The following is a 24,445-nucleotide window of genomic DNA, read 5'->3' on the forward strand; positions in this document are numbered from 1 at the left end:
TGACCACTTATGCAGCCATTCCTACACAATAATTGGCTCCATGAACAAGTGCCAATTTATTTTAGAACAACACACATGTCCGGCAGCGGTCTGCTCATCTTGAAGGACCATTAGGGGGTGTTAAATCAGGTTTTTTATTTTTATTTTTTCTTCAAAGCTAATACGCAGATCTCAGATATAACACAAACAATGTTTAATAGATAAATATTCTGATTTCAAGAAAAATCAAAAAACAAATTAAAAGTATTTATTGTTTAACCTCTTGGGGATGCAGAGCGTATACATACGCCCTGCATCCCCGATCCTTAAGGACTCAGGGCATACCTGTATGCCCTGGTCCCGCTTATCGGGTTTAAACCGTTCTCACCAGAAGAGAACAGGTTAAACCCGGTTGGTCCCGGTTGCTACGGGCAGCCAGGATCCATGGCTAATGCCGGGCATGGCCGATTGGGGCGATGCCCGGCATTAACCCTTTAGACGCCGCGATCAAAGTCTAAAACGAAACTAAAAGAATCCTGGCAACTCAGCGGAGCTGATCGGGACTATTGCAACAAAATCGCGATGTCCCGATCAGCTTACCGGACGACGGGAGGGTCCTCACCTGCCTTTCCGTTGTCGGATCGGCGATCTACTGCTCCATGCCTGCGCAGCAGGCAGGAGCAGCAGAGCGCTGGTTACACTGATCAGTGCTTTGCAATGGCAAAACCCTGATCAGTGCATGCAATCAGAAGATTGCATGTTTTAGCCCCCTAGGGGCTAAAAAAAAAAAGGATAACATTTTTAATAGAAGTTCATTAACCCCTTCCCTATTAAAAGTTTAAATCACCCCCCTTTTCCCCTGCGTAAATGTCCGAACTATTAAAATATTAGGGTAGCTAAACCACACGGCCGATGGCGTACACGTAAAAAAAAGTAGGAAATGGTCACTTCATATACCATAAAAATATTAAGGAAAAGCAATCAAAAAAGTCCCATCAAAACAAAAATGGTACCGATAAAAACTACAGATGACTGCACAAAAAATGAGCCCTCATACCACCCCGTACACGGAAAAGTAAAAAAAAGTTATAGGGGTCATAAGATGCCAATTTTAAACATACTAATTTTGGTGCATGTAGTTTATAAGTTTTTTTTAAACTATTAAAATAAAATAAAACCTACATAAATCGGGTATCCTTGTAATCATATGGACCTACAGAATAAAGATAAGGTGTCATTTTTACGAAATATTGCACTGGGTAGAAACTGGAGCCCCCAAAAGTTACAAACTGGCATATTTTATTTTTTATTTTTTTGGGGTTCGCCGCAGGTTATTTTCTAAAATAAGTGATGTCATTGCAAAGTACAATTGGTGATGCAAAAGACAAGCCCTCATATGGGTCTGTTGGTGCAAAATTGAAAGGGTTATGATTTTTAGAAAGGAAGGAGGAAAAAGCGAAAATGCAAAAACGAAAATTAGTCCCTAAGGTAAAAATAGGCTGAGTACCTAAGGGGTTAAAGGGGTTATCTAGGAATAGAAACACAGAGCTAATTTCTTTCCAAAACAGCTCCATGTCTGTCCCCAGGTTGTGTGTGGTATTACAACTTGACTCCATTCACTTCAATGAAACTGAGCTGTAGAACCACACCCAACCTGGAGACAGACTGGGAGCGGATTTGAAAGAAATTAGCTATTTTCTTTTCCTGGATAACCCCTTTAAAAGCTTTTTTTTACATTTTTTAAAAAATTTTTCAGATCAAGTAAACAAAAAGTTATGGAATCATTCAACAATGATGAATAAAATTAGGAACATCTTGTAATTTGCATTTCTAAAATAAATGCTGCCGCAAGTCTAAAACTTTTAATTAGTGTGCAGGTAAAAGGGAATGAGATTACAGACTTCCAGCATTGAGTATGGCAAAAGATGGTGGTTGTTCCTAGTCAATTTTGTGTAAAATAGTTGTAGGTATAAACAAAAAGGGAAGGTTTTGAATGCAAAACAGATGGATAGACCGAGGAACTCATCAAAGCATAAGTATATAAAACTGAAAGCAATAAGCCTTGAAAATCGAATATGCACAACAAAACACATGAAACACATGGCAGAAACAGTCAATGCTGGTGACAGAATTGTAAGGCTATGTTTACATGGCCGCTGTTCTTCGCTAAAGGGAGATCCGTTGCTCAGTACATTAGAAGGACAAGAGTTGAGCAGAAAATATAATACTGCATGCCCAAACTGTTTTGTCCAATCAACTCCCCCAAAATACCGGATACCCAACAGACACCCTTCAAGTCAATCGGATTTGTTGGAACTTGCTGGTGTAAGTTGTGCTCTGGCCCATTCAGGGTCCGTTCGGCACCATAAATTAGAGCCAAACAGACCCTGAACAGGTCAGAGCACAACAGCAGTGTCAACCTAACCCAAAAAATCAACAGAATGAGGCAGGACAAACACATTATATATATATATATATATATATATATATATATATATATATATATATATATATATATATATATATCAAAGACAACAGTAACAAACCAGGTTAAAACATTCAGAGAGTGGGAATGGTTGGGGATTCATCAATGGATATCACTTATTTATCCAGTCTGCATTGACCAAGTACATGGGGGAGATAAGTTGACCAGTTGCCCATAGCAGCCAATCAGATTGCTTCTTTGCTTAAAATTTTTTGTTGCTGATGTAATGAAATGTAAACATGATGTCTGAATAAAACAACCATCCAATTTCCCATCTCATTTATTATGTGGGGTTACATGTCGGGTAAAGGACCAGGGGATTGCCAGTCAATGCACACATCTCAAATGAGATGCAAAAGTGTTAAATTAGGATCGCCATTCCTTTGGTGAAGCTGATGGGGACCACTGTGGAGCATTTGCAGTGTTCCGATCAGCCTGCATGATGGCCAGACGGTTCCTGCCTTCCTCTGTGCTGTCCGATATGGTCTCTGCCTCTCCAGCCTGCAGCCATATTCAGGCTAGAGAAGCTCAGCATTGTTCAGTGTATGCAATCGAAAGGTTGCATGTGTCCCCTACAGGGGCTAAAAATTAGTGAAAGTGTTTAAAAAAAGTTTAATAAAATGTTTATAAATGTAAATAAGCCCCTTCCCTAATAAAAAATGTAATCACCCCACTTCTGACATGCTGTTGAAGTTTATCAATGGCTGACCTTCCTCTTTTTATTTTTATTTCTACAGGCATATATTATTAACGTCACTTGGTCAGATGGTACCACAGAGGTCATCTATCGAAGATACAGCAAGTTCTTTGACTTACAAGTAAGAGACGAACATTGTTTAATATAGATTGAAGTGTTTGTAAACATTGAAGGACTAACAACCGAGTATGACAGTTTTCAGATTATAGCAGAAATATGGTCTACCACCAAGTCTTATTTTGTTGTACAGTATATAGGGGTTGTATTAGTTATAAGAAAAAAAAAACTCCCAAGAGCTTAAGATTCTGGTAAAATTAAAAGGAGAGCAATACTGAATACCCCCAGCATCGAGAGTGATCACTCTGGTCATCTACACCAGCTGTACTTACTTAAAGGGTACTCCGGCCCTAAGACATATTATCTCCGATCGCGGGGGTCCCGGCGCTGCGGACCCCCGCAATCTCTCATACAGCACCCACATGTGTGAGCTGCACGCCAGCGCTGGAGGCTCAGAGTCTGAAGCCTCACGACTACGGGGCCGGAGTATCGTGAGGTCTTGACTCCGCCCCGTGTGACATCACGCCCCGCCCCCTCAATGCAAGTCTATGGGAGCGGACGTGACGGCCTCCAGCGCTGGCGTGCAGCTCACACATGTGGGTGTTGCATGAGAGATTGCAGGGATCCCCAGCGGTGGGACCCCCGCGACCCCTGACCCCCGCGATCAGACATCTTATCTCCTATCCTTTGGATAGGGGATAAGATGTCTTAGGGCCGAAGTACCCCTTTAACTGCAGCGATGATGTGCCTGTACACCACACATCACTGTGGATACCAATCACTTGCATCTAGGGCCTCATGCTGTATACCATCACAAGAAAAAAGTGCAAACTAAACACACAACCTTTGTTTAGGACCAATAAAAACCATCCAAACAAGCCTATACTGTCTTATATACGGTCCACTCTTAAACCCTGCTTTCACTAGTATGTCCTAATGTCCAGCTGTTGACAACTATACTGTTACCAAAAGTGATAAAATACACTATTATAGACACAGATATATACAAATAAGGACAAGCAATTCTTAATGCAGTATGTTTACATGCGGTAACGTGATCAAATACTGGCTTGCAGGTTGAGGGTAAATACAAACTTCATGAGATATGTAATTCAAACATCCATAATGCATTAATCAATATAAACGCAAGATGTATGGACACAGCCATCCCAACACTTTTCGACAATTACATAACTTCAAAGGACAATAATATCCCTCATGCCATATACAGCTGAGGCCATTTGGCTGTAGTGGTGATGTGTGATGTACAGGCACACCATCACTGCAAGGAAATAAACAAAGCTCTTAAAGGGAAGACTGGAGTGACAGTGCAGAACTCTGCAAGGATTTAACAGGTAAGCATGGCTGATTTTTTACTTAAGAAAAAATATTAGCATTGGAAATTTGACTTAAAGGGGTTGTGCAGCGAAAATGAACTTATGCCCTATCCACAGGATAGGGGATAAGTGTCAGATTGTGGGGGGTCCGACCGCTGGGACTCCCGGTGATCTCCTGAACGGGCCCCGACTCTATGCAAGGAGCATGTGCCAGGGTCGGCACGCCCTCAATTTATTCTTTATGGAAACACCAAAAAGACCCGAATGCTGTACTTGGGCATCTCTGATGCTCCCATAGAAATGGAGTGCGTGCCAACTCCAGTATACACTCCTCTCAGAGAGTCTGCGCCCATTTAGGAGATCTAAAGAAGGAGATTTTCGCTGTAATGGCCCTTTAATGCAAGTATGACTTTACTAATAGACATTGTATCACTTTTTCTTTGAACAGTGGATCACTTTTTTGTGGAAACTTCTGAAAAAGTCTTCATCCTACTTAACAAGACCATTGCTCCTTAAAGGGGAACTCCAGTGGATCAACTGGTGCCAGAAAGTTAAACCTATTTTTAAATTACTCCTATTTCAAAATCTTAATCCTTCCAGAACTTATCAACTGCTGTATACTACAGAGAAAATTGTGCAGTTCTTTCCAGTCTGACAACAGTGCTCTCTGCTGACACCTCTGTCCGTGTCAGGAACTGTCAAGATTAGAAGCATTTCTCCATAGAAACCCCTCCTGCCCTGGACAGTTCCTGACACTGACAGAGGTGTCAGCAGAGAGCACTGTTGTCAGACTGGAAAGAACTTCACAAATTTATCTGCAGTATATCTGTAGTGTACAGCAGCTAAGTACTGGCAGCAGAAGAAACAAAAACGGAACTTATTCCAAGCGCCAGATCCCTTGAGGTAGTCAGTCTAACAAAGTAGACCAATTTCAATAAAAGATAACATTTATTCCAAGCATAAATCAACGCGTTTCAGACCAGAAATGGGCCCTTCATCAGGACAGAATGCTCAGATCAGCATTCTGTCCTGATGAAGGGCCCGTTTCGGGTCTGAAACGCGTTCATTTACGCTTGGAAAATATGTTCTCTTTTATTGAAATTGGTCTACTTTGTTAGACTGACTACCTCAAGGGATCTGGCGCTTGGAATAAGTTCAGTTTTTGTTTCTTCTGCTGTCTATACCATTACCGGACCAGACGCTGCCTGGGATCAGGGGAATCAAGCTGCAGGATCCCACTCTATGATACATGCGATACCAGATGTTGTGCTCTGAGCGCAACACCACAGGGTGAGTGTTATTACCAGCATCTCCCTACCTGTGTCTAATGTACTTCACCAGGGGCGGTGTTGTGTTCCTTTTTCTCTTTTTAGCAGCTAAGTACTGGAAGGGTTAAAATTTTTAAATATAAGTAATTTATAAATCTGTTTAACTTTCTGGCCTCAGTTGGTTTGATACATTTTTTTTTCCCACTGGAGTCCCCTTTTAAGTATTGACTGTGAACTGAGCTCAAGTCACCTCTATAAACTTTTACAAAGGCCTTATACCGTATTACCAGCATTGCATTTAGCTTCACTTAAAAGAGGAATGCTAAAAGTGGAATGTTGCTTTAAATTTTAACACCTTGAATGCTAAAGTGGTGACAGTTCCCTTCTTTGAGCTTAATTTATTTCTGGCCTTAAACTACCTTTAAATACATTCTTTGGGTTTGCGGTCTGACCCCACAACATCCTGTATTCTTAGTCAGTGTGATATAAATGTTCCATCACTTTGGATTTTCCAGACTTGTTGCCACATAAATGCCTTCATTGGCTGAGGCCTGTGCAGAGACAATATCCAGGTTCATAATTCTAATCAATCTCTTTTGTTTTTGTTCATGCTAAGTATAGTATCCAGAATATAAACTTTGTTAAACTTTTATTCAATAGAACAAATAGATAGAAACAGTACTTACTAAGAGATGTCATTGATTTATTCTTATACTGCTGAATGAGGAAGTCTAGCATAAATCCACGCTATAGGTGACTCAGATTTTATATTTCTGTGTGGCACTACAGAGATATTTATTTAGAATTATATTATTTTAAGCAGAATCATTGTATGGCAACCTGAGATGCACCCTGCTGATCAGAGCCAAAATGTCTCTATTACCAGCACATCAGAAAGCATGAACACTTTCAGTGCTTTATTTCACCCAGCCATATAAGAAAATAAGGGCAACCTACAGGCACCACCTGGTGAACTTGCTGGATTTGTAGTTATACTGTCCCCAATAAAGTCCATAGAAGAGATACTTTTAGGCAGCATACTCTCCCTATTACAGTAGCAGCTGTCAGTAGCCTTATTGGGAGCTTGTAAAGGAAACCCCTAGAACAGTGGTTCTTAACCTTGGAGGTACTGAACCCCACCAGTTTCATATGCGCATTCACCAAACCCCTCTTAATTTGAAAAATGTAAATGATTTTTTCAAAGTCAAAACATAGGAGGTATATACAGTGACCCCCCCCGACATACGATGGCCCTGACATATGATCAAATCGACATACGATGGCCTCTCAGAGGCCATCCCATGTCGATGTCAGCATCAACATCGGCTATCTGGCAGCGCAAAATGCTTAAGCTGCTGCCGGATAGCAGCTTAATGTTCCCCGTGTGGTGCGATGAGTATTACTTACCCCACCACGATGCTCCGGGGTGCCCTTTGGGTCCAGCGCTGGTCCTCCGGTGTCTTCTCTCTCCTTTCCGGTGACGTCAATACGTTGCTGCGCACGCCGTCCCGTCATCCAATAGGAACGGCGTACACAGCAACGTAATGTCACTACGTAGGCCCAGTAAGGCCTTGCGGAAGACAGTGGAGGACCGGAGAAGACAGCGGAGGACCGGAGAAGACCAGGAGAGCCCAGCAGAGGACCGGAGAAGACCAAAAGAGCCCAGCGGAGGCCCGGGGACACAATCGGGAGCGGCGGGGACACCATCGGGAGCGGCAGGACGCGGTCCGGAGCGGCGGGGACAGGTGAGTATGACTTTACTTTTTTACATTGCACGAATCCCTCAACATACGATGGATCCGACAAACGATGGCTCGTTTGGAACAAATTACATCGTATGTTGAGGGACCACTGTATTTAAGTATATAGATCAACATAAGAGTCGGATGGGCACTGCAAACAACTTAAAATTGAGATAGATAATACCTAGGTGTAGTAGAAAGTCCTGGGGTGCTAGACAGTGAATGCAAGCATGTATATCTATATCTTTATGGAAGAAGAAAAATGTCTGCACTCACCAATTGACTTTAAAAGAACTTCGGACTTTATTCAGCGTAGTAGCAATGTCCATAGAAAATAAAAAAAATACACCCAGGTGAGCAGCTCGCGGTTCCTCATGGAACCAGAAAAAGCGTCACAGACAAGAAACGGTGCTGTAATTCCTTAACGCTTTGGCCGCAGAGCCGCGAGCTGCTCCCCCTCCCTGCTCACCTGGGTGTATTTTTTGAATTTTCTATGGACATTGCTACTACGCTGAATAAAGTCTGAAGTTCTTTTAAAGTCAATTGGTGAGTGCAGACATTTTTCTTCTTGCATAAAGATATCGGTATTTAAGTATATATTTATACATAGGTGCACAAAATGAACAAAACCATTAAGAACAAAGAACAGAACCATAAAAACATGATTTTCACACAAAAACATAGACCAAAGAATAAAGCTACTTTTACATCAAGAACTACTGATCAGTGCTCCGCTTTTCATTTCTATCTTACAACTGTTTGAAAATTAACTGCAGTGTTGGACAATTTATTCCCTTTCCATAGGATAGGGGATAATTATCTGATCACAGGGAGTCCAACCGCCTGGACCCCCTGCGATCTCCTCATGTGCAGAGTTGGGGTTGGCAGGCGTCCTGCATTCATCTCTATGGATGAGACGGAGATACATGAGTACAGCGCTTGGGTAAATCGGGCTCTCCGATAAAGATGAATGCTGGATGCGTGCTGATCCCCGCTCCATGCGCAAGGAGAGACGGAGAGCTGGGCAGGAGATCTCGGGGAGTCCCAGCTGTCAGACTCTCTGCAATCAGACACTTATCCCCTATACTTTGGATAGGGATACATTTTCTAAACGTATATTAAGTTTATTGTTTGTTTTTTCCAGTGTTGATAAACTTGAATTCGGTTACCATGAAGTTGTTTTTTTTTTTTCTGTTGATAACATCTGTGAGAGTAGGAATATCCTGACTTGGCATCCTCGGCATGTTAACCCAATAGGACTCAAATACAAACTTTGTTTGCATATTTTACATTTCCATTGAATGTGGAGGTATGTTTACTTCAGAAATAGCAGGATGAAAATAGATATTCTGCACACAAATTGCATGCTTACTGTGGATATTTATAAGCCTAGATGGCAATGTCCTACCTGGCAGGCTGTCGTCTCCGCTCCACCAGCCCATGGCTAGTAATTATGTCCACAGTAATTGTCTGTTCATTACAGACTGTTTGCCGCTAAGGGATTAAACAGTAGAGGAAAGAGACTTGTTACAGGTCAGCGAGTCTCCGAGCTTACTTCCTTTCTGTATTACATTTTTACTTTACTTTCACCACAGTTATTGACCCGCTCTATTAGCTGCCTATTGTTTTGGTTACTTTACGAGCTTTTCTGATAAGCAATTTCCTGAACTGGGAATTCTTTACTGTGACTTTTTATGGATGTCCAGACATTAGACTCAATAACAAAAGCTTAAAATGAGAAAAGTGAATAAAAGGTTAATGTTATTAGTGTGCTAAACTGAATTTAAGTTATGTTATGACTAGACCATAAAATCCAAGAAGATTATGAGAACATCTTAAGAAGTTTGATTGTTTCTCATGTACATTGTGGTTCCATTTAAACATGTGGGACAGAGAGATCTTTGAGATACTTGTAGTACTGGAGAGTGGTTTGTTTTAGAAATTGGTGAGTGTCCAAGCTTCTAATAAAAGCATAATAAAATGTTCAACACAACCTGATATACCCCTTTCACTTCTATTTTTGGGTATTTTGTTCTGAAAAAAAGAAAAATGTAATACAGTTAGAAATGCAAGAGCAGTTGTTCACATGGGGACCAGAATGGTTCTAGCAGTGAAAAATCAAAGATGGTAGAATGATTTTATATAACCTAGACAATAATCAGGCAGTGCATAGAAAATACTGCTGTACAGCCAGATGAAGTAAACAATACTGTATAACCAAACCAATGATCATAGAGGGATAAAGAGATTGTCAAAGAATGTTACTAGAAGTAGTATTCATGTCTGATAATCCAGAATGTTAGATTATCCAGGATCTGTCTCATTGATGCAGGACTGAAGTTAATGTAATTTCCATGTCCTGTACATTATTACTATACATCTGTAAAATGCCTGTTATAAGCCTCTTTTGTACAGTCATATGGTTTTCATTGACTGTGGTCATTCTGTACATTCTATGCCATGTGTTCTCAACATTGTTTTCTAAACACTCATCTTTCCCCTAAACTTAATGGTACAAATATTGTGCAATCCATTTTGGAAAGACCTCCTTCAGAGCAAACCACCATAATGTGGTTACTTAGAGGAGGACAAATGAACAAAGGTTCAAGTATCGGACAAAGTATATTTGCATGTCTACCTTTTTTCCCCTTTATGTCTGCGTTGTGTAAACATCGATTAGTGTAGATAAAAGTAGCCAGAATGGGTGCTTAGGACAAATACTGTGTGCCATCATGTTCAAATCCTTTAGAGAGCTGGATTTACACTGCTGTTATGCTTTGACCCATTCAGGGTCCATTTGGCTTTGAAGGGTCAGAGCACAACTGACACCATTGGGTCCCAACAGATACCATTGACTTCAGTGGGGTCCATCAGGTGCTGGTATTTGAGGAGTTGAGCGGAGATAAAAAGGTCATGTACTATTTTTTCTTTGCTCAACTCAGACTAACCAGAGCTTCCTTTAGCGAAGCACGCCTGCATTGTTAATACGAAAACTGCTTTGAGAACCTATGACATGACGTCACAGCTTACAAAGTAAAGACAGCTGAAATGGAAGATCTCTGCACTATAAAAACATTGTTAGTAAATTGCTTTGTTTAACTTTTTATTACCATACACAGGTTGTTTATTTAGCTGGACAACCCCTTTAAACAGCGATGCCTTTTGTCTCTATATTGTGTCTCTTTCAATGGGATATTGCTGTATAAATACATTTCTTACAGCTTTGAAAGTGTGCTTGATATTCAGAGCTGGCCTACCATTGCTCTTTCCAGGATACCCCTCTTGACTCTTGACTGACCTTTTAGAGCTCTGTTAGTATATTACATTTTTGTCTATCTCTGGTGACAATTTCACGTAACATTTCGTTTCATTTGGATGTGACTGGAATTTAAATTCCAGAAACCATTTGGGAACATTGCTTCCAACCGCTACCTTTTAGCATACTTATTTTACACTAGCTTGCAAGTTAGCATTGAATCACTAGCAAGGGAACAGTGAAAAGGGTCTGCAGATCAGATTGCATATGTGACATCTTCCTGTTAAAGGGGTGTTCTGGGTATTTAACATTGGTGGCCTTTCTGCAGCTGCAGTACAGCTCCCATTCACTTAAAGGGGTTGTCCGGTAAAAATGTTTAACTAATATCCCCAGGCTGCCTAATTAAACAGTGAAAGCTTTAAATCTCCATTCTTCCTCCCTTGTAGTCTCCGGAATTGGGGCACCCCCTCTGTGGCTGGTCTCTGCTGAACTTCACTATCCCGAAGACGGGACACCACAGTGTGGTTAAGCCAATCACTTGCCGCAGCGGGCCTTATCCGGTGATTTGTGGAATAGCACTGTAAGTTTTTAGTAGTTAGTTACGATCTGAAGCTAAGGTAAAAGTAGTGTCAATGGCCACAGACAGGACCCCCAATACTGGAGGCTGCGAGGGAGAGGAAGGGTGAGGTAAGTATTTTATTCTTTTATTAGGCTGTGTGGGCACATTAGTTACATAAAATATTTCACTGGACAACCTCTTTACGTAGTCACTTCACTACAGTAAATAAACCACTGCTACCACTAGACAACGAACAGAGCCAAATGCTTTTCGCTTTTCCTTGTGTATGTTTCAATGTGGCTAGGACATTACATCCGAACAGAAAACCCCTTCAGGGTACGTTCACACATACAGGATCCTGCGCAGATTTGATGTGTAGGATTTGTAAATGCAGATTAGAAGCTGTTCTCAGTCCTTTAGTTTACATTGAAATCTGCAGCAGAAAATCCTGTGCATGAAATCCTGCACATCAAATCTGCATACGTGTGAATGTACCGTTAAGCCTCATGAATATAGCCGGCTTCCCATATTTTGCCTGTCTCTGTTTTAGACCTCATTCAACAATATGTTTAGGAAAGTAGAGCCATCTTTGCACCAGATGTGCGCCACCTTCATTTTGATGAAGTTCAGGACCTTGTCTGTGGTTATGCAGTATGGCTTCTTTGCAGATGGCAAGGGGAAAAGCCTGAACATTTGAGAGCATCAACATTCAACAGACAGAAAATCCAAATATCTTTGGGAAATAGATTTTGCTGACTAAGACTCTAATTTACACAACCATTGAGGGTGATACTTTATCGGATAGAGCGATATGAGATTCCACAGTAAAGTTTCCTCTTTGACTGTACTCTGCATACAGTAGATTAGGATCTGCTTATTCTATTTTATTTTCATGATTTCTTTCCCGCTTTTTCTTCTCTCAACTCAGGTTCCTTGTGGTTATAATTTTTGGGATGTCATCAGCAAAGCAGCTGTTATCCGTTCAGGAAAAGGGGGACTTTGTATTTCTGCGTCTTTCAGAATGTGGTCCACCCACTCTTAATACAAACCAACTGTCGTGGTGGTTAGGAGCGGGTCTCGCTATGTTTCTTTTGGAGTAGACTAACACATTGGCAGCTGCTAACTGCTTATACATTACAAAGGGCTGAGCGTAGCATTCTCTCCGATGATACATTGCAAATGTGATGTGGCAAGCACTCATTTATTTAGAATTTACTGAGAGGGCTTTTTTTTCAGATGTTGAAAATTTTTAGTAGTCATTGGTTACTGCTTAAAGCATTATTATATACAGTGTATCATCATTTTGTTCTTCTCTGATGTTAACATGACATTTGCATTTATTCTCTTTGTAGAAATGGTGATACATGGGAGTTCTAGGTAATGCCAAGCTTGTTATTATTGATTACAAGTACTTATGTGGGGATTAGTTCCCATTGGGCCTTTAGCTGTACACTGTCTACTTGGCAGCCTTCTGGATACAAAAGAGGGTTGTACTGATATGTTGCACATCAATAAATATCCCTGACATTTTTGCAGGCTTTAATATATCAGGCTTTTAAAGGAATTAGACTAGCATCAGTTAATTTGTCCTAAGGGCTTCCTGGTGTGGACCTTTACGATGAATGGAACAAAAAATTTCCATTGCACAGTTTGTGTATTTACAGCCTTTAGTATTTTATATTCTGTGCTTAATCTCATTATATAGATCTAACAATTCCTCAAGTAGAGATTACAGTTTTCTCTCCAATTTGATTGACAATTATGTTTTTTAGTTATAACTTGAGCAGCATAGCTGAATATACAAAATACATTTTATGCCTTTTTTTTTTTTAACTAATAAAAGCGCCAGAAAAGCAGTGATAGTGTGACAGTTAGCAAAATTTTTTAGTTCAGGCTTAGATTCTACCAAATATCAATACCACGTTTCTGTAATCTAGAAATTGTCAAATACATTACAATCTCTAATGCACATTTTATACAACTAGGGGTTATCCAGCTAATACAAGATATCCCCTATCCACACAATAGGGGAGAAGTGTCTGGTCGCGGGGACCCCGACAGCTGAGACCCTAAGCAATTTCCAGAACTAAGCTCACCCCTCCAGGTTGAGTGCGCTAGCCTCCACCTTTTGAGATGTACTAGTCTTGACAGTGAATGACTGAGCGCTCCGTCACCTCCGAGACTAGTAGTCTTCGAAGATGGGTGCAGGAGTGTTCAGCATGGAGAGCTTGGGGCCATTTAGGAGATCACTGGGGGTCCCAGCAGTCAGGCACTTACTCCCTATCATGTAGATAAAGGCCAAGTTTTACTAGCATGATAAACCCTTTTAAAGAAGCATAATCACAGCACCTGCACTGAGTCCTATGTAGGTATAGCAAGTGATAGATCCTCATAGAATATTTGTCCTCTAGCACACTGTAGAGTATCCTATGAGATGCAGCTTCAGTCTCCTTTTCGCTCTACTACCATAGCTCCTCCACTTTGGAGGGAAGTGTCAGGCTGCATCTCATAGCACACACTAGAGAATCTGCACACAGAAAAGACAGGTAGTGTGAGTCAGGGGAATAGTATAACTGCAGCTAATCATTGCATGCACTCACTTGCTATATCACTGCTCTCCTGGTCTTTTAGGGCAGAAATTATATCTTCAGCATTTATCTGTGCCTAGAGGGACATAAAGATGGAAGGCACAGCTGGGTGTGGAGGGGATGTGTCTGAGAGCTGCAAGGAGGGATCAGATTGGTAATGATGTAAACCTGTACTTTACTGGAAGTCAGTAACACAGTACGTATGTTAGAGCATGTCATTTACTGGTTGCCAGAATTGGGGCTAGGTGACCCACCTGTAGTAATGAAATCTATGGATGCAGCTCAGCTGGGATAAAACAAATGGCACTGCAGAAATACTGGGGGTGATTTAACAGTATATGGATAAAATGTCTCCCAATTGTGTTTTGATGGATAAATTCTTTGTAGTGGTTGGTTTCATTCACTTTATTATCTGTAATTAAGACTGTTGCATAGGCAAAATAGTATCCTGGTAATTGCATGAAAGAAACTGAAGAAATGGAAAAGGGTTACATAAAAAAATATATATATTTTATTTTTGTACTATTTGCAATATCGGGTGTTCGACTGCATAAGTATCTGCTTTATTTAGCTGCATGTCTATTGATTGATTCATCCAATTCACTCTAATGTACAGAGGTAAAAGAAAATCTTTGTAACATGATCTACTTTGGCATCTGGTACTTAATAAGTTTAGGTTATGTTTTATTAAGTAAAAGCTGCCAGAAGATGTGTGTCTTGTCCATTGTAGCAGGATACAATTCATATGTGAATACATTCTGTTTTAGATGCAAATATTGGACAAGTTTCCTGTGGAAGGAGGGCAGAAGGATCCAAAACAAAGGATTATCCCATTCTTACCAGGTTTGTACTACTGCTAATTTCCTTTTGGGAAACGGTTTCCTTTATTTTCATTATAGCTTTCTGTGCAGTGCCAGATTACCTTATCCAAGTTTTTACACCCTTGGATAAATTCATATATCTTATTGTTAATTTATAACAGTACAGAAATCACTCTTTAGGCTATGACCATAAGCAGAGCACCATTTAAAGCATTACTTTCATTAGTAAGAAAAAAAAAATGCTTATATCAGTGTAGTAATGTGCCCTATGACCTATATGCATAACATGCATGTGTTAATATGTAAAATACCCTTTGATCTATATATTACTGTGATCAGTCTTCTGAATTCCTCTCAGAGGCTGGGGGTATTTCCCCTGGAGTATGATAAGCTCCTTTTCTCCCCCCTCCCCTCTCATGAGATCTGCACAAACATTTTTACATTTGCAAAGCATACTGCCTAAATGCATGCTCCATATAATTCTAATGCAGCTATGCATGCTCCATATAACTCTAATGCAGCTATGCATGCTCTATATAACTTTAATGCAGCCATGTGAAACTATATGGTGCAAGGACAGCAGAAAAAAAATGCATTTTGTGCCAAAAAAATTAAGATTTTTACTTTGACCAAAGTACATGCTTTTTATAACCCTAAAGCATCCATGTGAACCTATATTGTGCAAATACACAAGAAATAAGCCAAAGAGAAACCATTTTGCATATAAATAGTTCAGCACCTTGTATTGTTTGTCACTGTGCATAGGAATGCTTTTTATCTGAAGAGGCTGCAAGTTGTCTGCATCTTGCCTGTATCTCACCTGTGTTCTCCTCCTAAAACAGAGTGGTAGTTGTATCACTTAAAGTAGTACTATTGTGTTTACAATGCCGTTAGCTTTAGGGGCATTTCCGTTCTTCAAAATGTTAGTATATCTCTACAATATACTCCCAAGGCTGACGGGATCAAAGTTTTTTATGCATAGTGATGCTCTATGAAGGGGCCTCAAGTAGGGATCGACCGATTATCGGTTTGGCCGATATTTTCGGCCGATATTCACGATTTTGGAAGTTATCGGTATCGGCAATTATCTTGCCAATAATCTGATAATACCCCGAACCCCACACCGCCCCCACCGCACCCCCCACTACCGCACCGCACCCCCCACCCCACCACTGCGCTGCACCCCCCACCGCACCGCCCCGGCCACTACCCCATTGCCTCCCCAATCCCCGGTTTTATAATTACCTGTTCCCGGGGCCCACGCTATTTCTGGCTCTTGCGCCGTCCTGTGTTATGTGGTTCGCTGCGCAGTGCAATGACGAGTGACTTCCTCAACGCGACGTCACCGTCATTGCGCACAGTGACAGCTCAGGAGGACGGCACCGGAGACAGAAGTAGAGCGGACCCCGGGAACAGGTAATTATAAAACCGGGAATGGCGGAGGCAATGGGGCAGCGGCAGCGGTCTCTGGTCGGAGCGGTGCGGGTGCGGGTTTTGGTGGCGGTGATAGGACTCGGGACCCCAGGACAGGCAGGGGGAGAGAAGCGGGTGGCGGTCTCTGGCACTGCAAAAGCCGCTGCAGTTCATTAATTTAAAGCGCCCGCTTAAAATCAATGATCTGCAGTGGTGTCGCCGGGGGGATAAATAGCCGTTAACTTATACCGGAATATCGGTATAAGTTATCGGCTATCGGCCCTAACCTACACAGAGTATCGGCCCTAAAAAAAAAACTATATCGGACCCTATCGATCCCTAGCCTCAAGGCAATACCTGTGCTGCATCCCATGGATGAGAAATTCTAAGATATTTCTTTAGAAGCCGATGAATTCAAATCCTGGGTAGCATTCTCATTATGTGAAATTGAAATGATTTTTTCATATCACGTGATCAAATTCTCTAGACCTGATAGAGAACTGAATGAAAGTAGATCAGATACACTTATTAAATTCTGGTTTCCTTGGCGCTCTCTAACAGACATCTGCTTTTGGTAATGTAAGTAGGAAGGGAATGAATAATATGTTTGACTGAATAAAATGAAATTACAGTGTCAAATAATGTAATTGTATTGTGTATTTTACATAAGACCTACTGATTATTTCAAGAATCATTGTTATTATTAAGCTGTTGAGCCATCCGTGCAGTCAGTGTTTCACTGTCAGTACACCAGCTTAAAGGGGTATTCCCATGTTATAAATTTATAGCATATTGCTAGAAAATTCCATCACTTTATGATAACTGGGAATCTTGCCTCTGGGATGCCCAGCAATGTTAATGGGGTACTCCCTCGCCCCAGCGTTCTGAACATCCTGTTCAGAAGCTTGGTGCAGGTGGCCGCGGTCGTGACTTCACTGCTATGTCCTCTCGTGATGTCACGCCACGCCCCCTCTATTCATGTCTATGGGAGGGGGCGTGACTACCGGGGTGTGGCGTGAAGTCATGACCCCCGCCGCCCGCTCAAAGCTTCTGAACAGGATGTTCAGAACGCTGGGGCAAGGGAGTACCCCTTTTAAGAATGAAGGGAATGCAGTGCTTTTCAGCTTTATCACTGTGTTTCCTTGTGCACTGGCATACTTGCCATTTACTGTACTGGTGAACTACAGTCATGGCCGTAAATGTTGGCACCCCTGAAATTTTTCTAGAAAAGGAAGTATTTCTCACAGAAAAGGATTGCAGTAACACATGTTTTGCTATACACATGTTTATTCCCTTTGTGTGTATAATGGAACTAAACCAAAAAAGGAGGAAAAAAAGCTAATTGGACATAATGTCAAACCAAACTCTAAAAATGGGCTGGACAAAATTATTGGCACCCTTTCAAAATTGTGGAAAAATAAGATTATTTCAAGCATGTGATGCTCCTTTAAACTCACCTGGGGAAAGTAACAGGTGTGGGCATTCTGTGTCTGGGTGTGCCACACTAAGCATGGACAACAGAGAGAGGAGAAGAGAACTGTCTGAGGACTTGAGAACCCAAATTGTGGAAAAATATCAACAATCTCAAGGTTACAAGTCCATCTCCAGAGATCTAGATTTGCCTTTGTCCACAGTGCGCAACATTATCAAGAAGTTTGCAACCCATGGCACTATAGCTAATCTCCCTGGGCGTGGACGAAAGAGAAAAATTGATGAAAGATGTCAACGCAGGATAGTCCGGATGGTGGATAAGCAGCCCCAAACAAGTTCCAAACATATTCAAGCTGTCCTGCAGGCTCAGAGAGCATCAGTGTCAGCGCGAACTATCCGTCAACATTTAATGAAATGAAACGCTATGGCAGGAGACCCAGGAGAACCCCACTGCTGACACAGAGCAAGACTACATTTTTCCAAAATGAACTTGAGTAAGCCAAAATCCTTCTGGGAAAACATCTTGTGGAGGTCATGAGACCAAGATAGTTTTTTTTTTTTTGGTAAAGCACATCATTCTACTATTTAGCGAAAACAGAAAGAGGCCTACAAAGAAAAGAACACAGTACTTACAGTGAAATATGGTGGAGATTCGTTGATGTTTTGGGGTTGTTTTTCTGCCTCTGGCACTGGGTGACTTGAATGTGTGCAAAACATCATGAAAACTGAGGATTATCAACAGATTTTGGGTCACACTGTACAGCCCAGTGTCAGACAGCTGGGTTTGCGTCCGAGATCTTGGGTCTTGCAGCAGGACAATGACCCCAAACATATGTCAAAAAGCACCGAGAAATGGATGGAGAGTTCTGAAGTGGCCAGCAATTAGTCCAGATCTAAATCCCATTGAACACCTGTGGAGAGATCTTAAAATTGCTGTTGGGAAAAGGCGCCTTCCAATAAAAGAGACACCTGGAGTAGTTTGCAAAGGAAGAGTAGTCCAACATTCCGGCTGAGAGGTGTAAGAAGCTTATTGATGGTTATAGGAAGTGACTAATTTCAGTAATTTTTTCCAAAGGGTGTGCAACCAAATATTAAGGTAAGGGTGCCAATAATTTTGTCCAGCCCATTTTTTGGAGATTGCTGTGACATTTTGTCCAATTAGCTTTTTCCTCCCTTTTTTGGTTTAGTTCCAATACACACAAAGGTAATAAACATGTGTATAGCAAAACATGTGTTGCTCCAATCCTTTTCTATGAGAAATACTTCATTTTCTTGAAAAACTATCAGGATATAATCTGTCCAACATTAGTCAGACAAGGCTTCATGTTCTTACACAGTTGTGAGTGCAGAGTTGTGTGTGAAAAATAAGAATGATATGTAACTGTAAACGGGGGTCCAAAGCTGCCTTCATTTAGTTTATAACAGTAAGTACAGCATTACATTTTGCTCTTGTCAGTAATATGCAAGGCAGGCGTTACTTGTCCAGAACACTAGGGTTGGTTTCTTCTTGAATATGTCCATCTGCATAAATGTTCTGTAACTCCTTCCAGGCAGCAGGGTCTTGTCAGCAGTTCTGAGCTGTATAAAATATGAATCAGCAGTATTAGTATTCTGGATGTTCTGCAGAGCTCTGTTCCTGTAGCCAAATCTACAGTCATTGAATTGTGGTGATCATTAGGCATGGACACTGACTCTGCTTATTCTAAACCCTTTTGATATTTTGAATAGAAAAAATGTATCAAATTATTCTTAATCGATAGTGTAACATTAAGGTTTTGTATCTGAGGCTCAGGCTTTTCACCCTGAGCGGCAGTGTCATATGCATCGCTGTGTCCATTGAATGGAAGCAGTGTGAAAATGGTCTTAGTTGCAGCACGATACCAGTGCAGAGACAGGAGTCTGACGTGTTCATGAGATACAGGCATTGGCCGCGGATTGACAACTTTTGGATCTTATGGCTACAACAGACTCCTGCCTCCCAGCATTGGGATCACACTTCTTAAAACTACTGCATTGACACAGAAGTGACACGCCTCTTAAAGGGGTACCGGAAAGTTAAACAGATTTGTAAATTATAAAGGAGTTGGAGAGGCTCTTGTCTAACTACCCACCAAATAAACCCAGGCTACCTAATTAGACACCTATACCCAAGGTGTCAAAAAGTAGTTTGTCTATAGAAATATATATATTAGGGCTCAGGGTTTGAGACAACTGGGCAGGTAGTAATTCAATTTATTTAATGTGACAATAAATTATAAAATGAGATAATAAAATAATTGCAAATAGTGGCGTCTGCGTCTCACAGGGCCCTTGTGTAGGCGCAGCACCAACTAATATAAACTAAAATATATGTATACCATAATGTGTAAAATATGAAAAATTAAGACCACCATTTAAAAATATATGTGATATAGCTATACAGGGAGAGGAATCTGGGTGGGAGAGTCTTAGTCCATCCACAATCGTCTATTATCTCCTCTCTTAAAAAGTACTGCAAATTATGACAGATTCCAGTATAGCTGTAACCAATAGCAACCATATAGGTTTTGGTTAGTAACCCATAGCAACCATTTAACTGTGTCCGGCTATGGCAGTGGTTCGCAATCAAACACCTTAGCAAATAATGTTCATATACTTGCTATTTGCAGACAATGGTCAACGTATATGCTTGTGTACAGTCACTGTTAATATGCATGCATATTTTTAGGATACTTTGTATCTCACCGCTCCTGGGCACTGATGCGCTGGACTTCACGGGGATGCTGCGATCTCCTCCAGTTGCGCTATGGAACACAGTGTGTTAACACGAAGTGGCTCTCTTGGCATGAGACAGCATCACCGGAGACTCGGCCGTCTCCCACGGTGGTAATGCTGGATGACAGTGGGTTCCGGGTGGTGGTACTGCAGCGGTTCTGCAGGTGAGTATGTTGGTAAGCCGGTGGCGTCCTCGTGGCAATAAGGCGCGGATGTCTCCTTTACCGGGTGTCGGGTGATTGACAGTTATGTTTTCCGGTATCGGACTGCTAGTTGCTAAGCAGGGCAAGTAAACTGGTGGTCTCATTAGTTATTAAGGGGACACTGGACGCATTTCAGGACTCTCTCAGTCCTTTTTTCAGCAGCTAAGAATAATAGACGGCCAAGTCTCCGGTGATGCTGTCTTATGCCACGAGAGCCACTTAGTGTTAACACACTGTGGGATTCCATAGCGCAACTGGAGGAGATCGCAGCATCCCCGTGAAGTCCAGCCCATCAGTGCCCGGGAGCGGTGAGATACAAAGTATCCTAAAAATATGCATGCATATTAACAGTGACTGTACACAAGCATATACGTTGATCATGGTCTGCAAATGGCAAGTATATGAACATTATTTGCTAAGGTGTTTGATTGCGAACCACTGCCATAGCCGGACACAGTTAAGTGGTTGCTATGGGTTACTAACCAAAACCTATATGGTTGCTATTGGTTACAACTATACTGGAATCTGTCATAATTTGCAGTACTTTTTAAGAGAGGAGATAATTGACGATTGTGGATGGACTAAGACTCTCCCACCCAAATTCCTCCTCCTGTATAGCTATATCACATATATTTTTATATGGTGGTCTTAATTTTTAATATTTTACACATTATGGTATACATATATTTTAGTTTATATTAGTTGGTGCTGCGCCTACACAAGGGCCCTGTGAGACGCAGACGCCACTATTTGCAATTATTTTATTATCTCATATTTTATTATCACATTAAATAAATTGAATTACTATCTGTCCAGTTGTCTCAAACCCTGAGCCCAAATATATTTATTTCTATAGATTTGTAAATTACTTCTATTTAAAAATCTTAACCCTTCCATTACTTATCAGCTGCTGTATGTTCCAGAGAAAGTTCTTTTCTTTTTGAATTTCTTTTCTGTCTGACCACAGTGCTCTCTGCTGACACATCTGTTCATCTTAGGAATTGTCCAGAGCAGGATAGGTTTTCTATGGGGATTTGCTCCTACTCTGAACAGTTCCTAAAATGGACAGAGGTGTCAGCAGAGAGCACTGTGGTCAGACAGAAAGGAAATTCAAAAAGAAAAGAACTTCCTATGGTACATACAGCAGCTGATAAATACTGGAAGGGTTAGGATTTTTAAATGGAAGTCATTTACAAATCTGTTTAACTTTCTGTCACCAGCTGATTTAAAAAAAATATTTATATGTTTTCCAGTGGAGTGCCCGTTTAAATCATCGTGTCGGTCTCTATATTCTGCTGTGTTCAGAGAGGTCAACATGAAGAGGCTGATAGGTTCCCTTTAAAGGGGTACTCCGCTGCCCTGCTTCCAGGACTGGCTCCCCAGCATTAGGAAGTTTATTGTTCCGAACGGCTGTGTGCGGGCTTCCATGTTCAGGGCCGCCCCTCATGACGTCACTCCCGCCTTCTCAACGAAAGTCTATGGGAAGGGGGCGCGAAGCCCCCTTCCCATAGACTTTCGTTGAGGGGGCGGGCGTGACGTTACGAGGGGCGGCCCTGATCACGGTGGCCCGCACACAGCTGTTCGGAACAATAAACTTCCGGACGCTGGGGAGCGGAGCTCCGGAAGCAGGGCAGTGGTGTACCTCTTTAAATCAATGGCAGTTTTCTGCCAAAGGGCCAAACGCTCTTTCTTATATATAAATATTTCTCAGTCTTGTAGTGCACAGTTTTAATCACATCCCAGGTGTGGAGCTCCACCAAGTGCTCCCTTAGAACATGCTATATACAATCCTAGGGCACTATTCTGCTATAGCAGGGGTAAGTTTAGCAAACACGTAAGAAAGGAACTCAGATTTCTCTGAAGTTCACCACCATCTGGTCGTCTTCTTATTACAAAAAATGCAGAGGATACAAACGACTTAAAACATTTTTCACAGAGCCAAAGCCCCTCAAGCATCAGTAATAGTCAGGAGCTGACGTGCAACATTTCGGGGTCCACCCCCTTACTTATGCATTCTAGATCCCTCACACCGCTCTTCCTTTGTATGTCCTGACACGCCTTCATTGAATCAACTAAATTAGACACATTCCAAACACAAGTTTTCAGATTTTAAAACCACATAAATATTTACAGTTTCACTTGTATTACAAAAATGCTCTAAAGCTATACAATTCATTTAATCCTGACGGTTGTAATGTCTCAAGTTCAGTAATCCAGAATACCTCCCTTTGTAGGAGCAGCTTCTTTTTACTCTCCCTGTTAACACCTTGCGTTACTTGTTCAATCACCTGCAATCTTAGTTCATTCACACGATGACCTTTATCTAAAAATGCTTAGCTACAGATGTTTCCCCAAACCTGTTTTCTTGCACCGGACAGCATTTTGTTTCTAGGGCTTTACGTATGGCACTTTTTGTTATTAAATTCTAATTTTCATCATTCTATTTGTCTGCCCTATGTAACCCATCCCGCAGGGACACTTAAGTAGTTATATAGTAGGGATCGACCGATTATCGGTTTGGCCGATAATCGCGATTTTGGACATTATCGGTTGAAATAGCTGATAACTCATATCGATATTCCGGTATAAGTTATCGGCTATCGGCCTGAAAGATGACAGATTATCGGTATCGACCCTAAAAATTCGATATCGGTCGATCATAGCATTTTCACTGGTACACCTAAAATAGCCCTTCACTGGAATTACGTGACCTTTTTAGGGTGATGGATGTTTTCCCCTTTTATTATCCCATTGCATTGCATGGATGAAAGGCATGCAAACGTTCCTTTTTTGACACTAGCCAAGAACCTCTGTTCATTCTTCTTTTTGACAGCTATGTCTCCTTTGACTAGTTTATCACCCATCGCCTTCCCTTTAGTGTTAGTAAGGGGGTGAACCCCAAAACGTTGCGCATCAGATCCTGACTATTACTGATGTTTGAGGTGCTTCGGCTCTGTGAAAAATGTTTTAAGTCGTTTGTATCCTCTGCATTTTTTGTAAATCTGCAACAAAAATAAAGACCAGTTAGTCGTGAACTTAAGAGAAATGTAAGTTTCTTTCTTACTTGTTTGCAAAACTTTCCCCTGCTACAGCAGAATTGTTATGTGCCCTAGGATTGTATGTAAAACGCTCCTTCTTACTTTGAGATTATTACAATGTCAGCTTCATTTTATCAGAGGAGATGTGGTCGAGTGACCCTTGGCAACTATGTACAGTTTCAAATAAATTTCAGCGCCCGATTACAAAACACGATGATGAACGTTCATTGCTATGCACAACAAGGGCATTGTTGATCTCAGGTATAACACTGTTTTATACATTGAAACTAGTCCAGAGGAATACTCACATTTACCAGACAGTTTCCAGCTGTCAGGCTACAAGATAAAGGCAATGACGGATTTCTTCCTGTTGGCTTCTTTTCCCTTTTCCTCTTGCACCTCGTGGAGGATGTAATCTGAAGTCCAACCATTTTTTTAAGTATAAGTACATAATATCAAACAGTATTAAGCTCTATTTACATATGCTCGATAGCTTCCTTTCATAACGGAAGACACAGTACATTGGTGGACATCAGTGGTACCTGACTGAGTTCATTGCCTCACAGTGGGACTTACATCCTATTTATATCTATACTTTCAGCACTTACACTGCTTGTATATATGCTATTTGAAATACTTGTCCTTATTTACTAAGAGTTTCGGCTTTTTACATGTGTGACATGTTGTTTCAGACTTGCAGGATTCCCTTCTATTTACTATGAGGATTCACAGATTGTCGGAAAAAATTTCTGACCAGCCTTTTCTAGGTGGAAATTTCCAGCCATTTATTCAGAGAATGTTCTGTGAATTCAATAGG

The 24,445-nt window shown here is 41.2% G+C and overlaps 1 protein-coding gene and 1 long non-coding RNA gene across 8 annotated transcripts in view; one reads left to right on the plus strand and one right to left on the minus strand.

Moving 5' to 3' along the window:
* SH3PXD2B (SH3 and PX domains 2B) overlaps positions 1-24,445 on the plus strand; it is a 153,642-nt gene that overhangs the window by 39,339 nt on the left and 89,858 nt on the right. For both annotated transcript variants that reach the window (XM_056574825.1, XM_056574827.1), the window contains exons 2-3: positions 3,202-3,282; positions 14,736-14,811. In XM_056574825.1, the coding sequence (XP_056430800.1) occupies positions 3,202-3,282; positions 14,736-14,811 (157 nt within the window). The remainder of the gene's footprint in view (positions 1-3,201; positions 3,283-14,735; positions 14,812-24,445) is intronic.
* Positions 19,029-24,445, minus strand: part of LOC130369490 (uncharacterized) — a 97,175-nt gene continuing 91,758 nt past the window's right edge. For all 6 annotated transcript variants that reach the window (XR_008892783.1, XR_008892779.1, XR_008892781.1 and 3 more), the window contains 2 exons: positions 23,937-24,044; positions 19,029-19,211 (listed from right to left, as the gene is read on the minus strand). This is a non-coding gene — a long non-coding RNA (uncharacterized LOC130369490). The remainder of the gene's footprint in view (positions 19,212-23,936; positions 24,045-24,445) is intronic.

This window comes from Hyla sarda, chromosome 4, assembly GCF_029499605.1.
Source record: "Hyla sarda isolate aHylSar1 chromosome 4, aHylSar1.hap1, whole genome shotgun sequence".
Classification (NCBI taxonomy): domain Eukaryota; kingdom Metazoa; phylum Chordata; class Amphibia; order Anura; family Hylidae; genus Hyla; species Hyla sarda.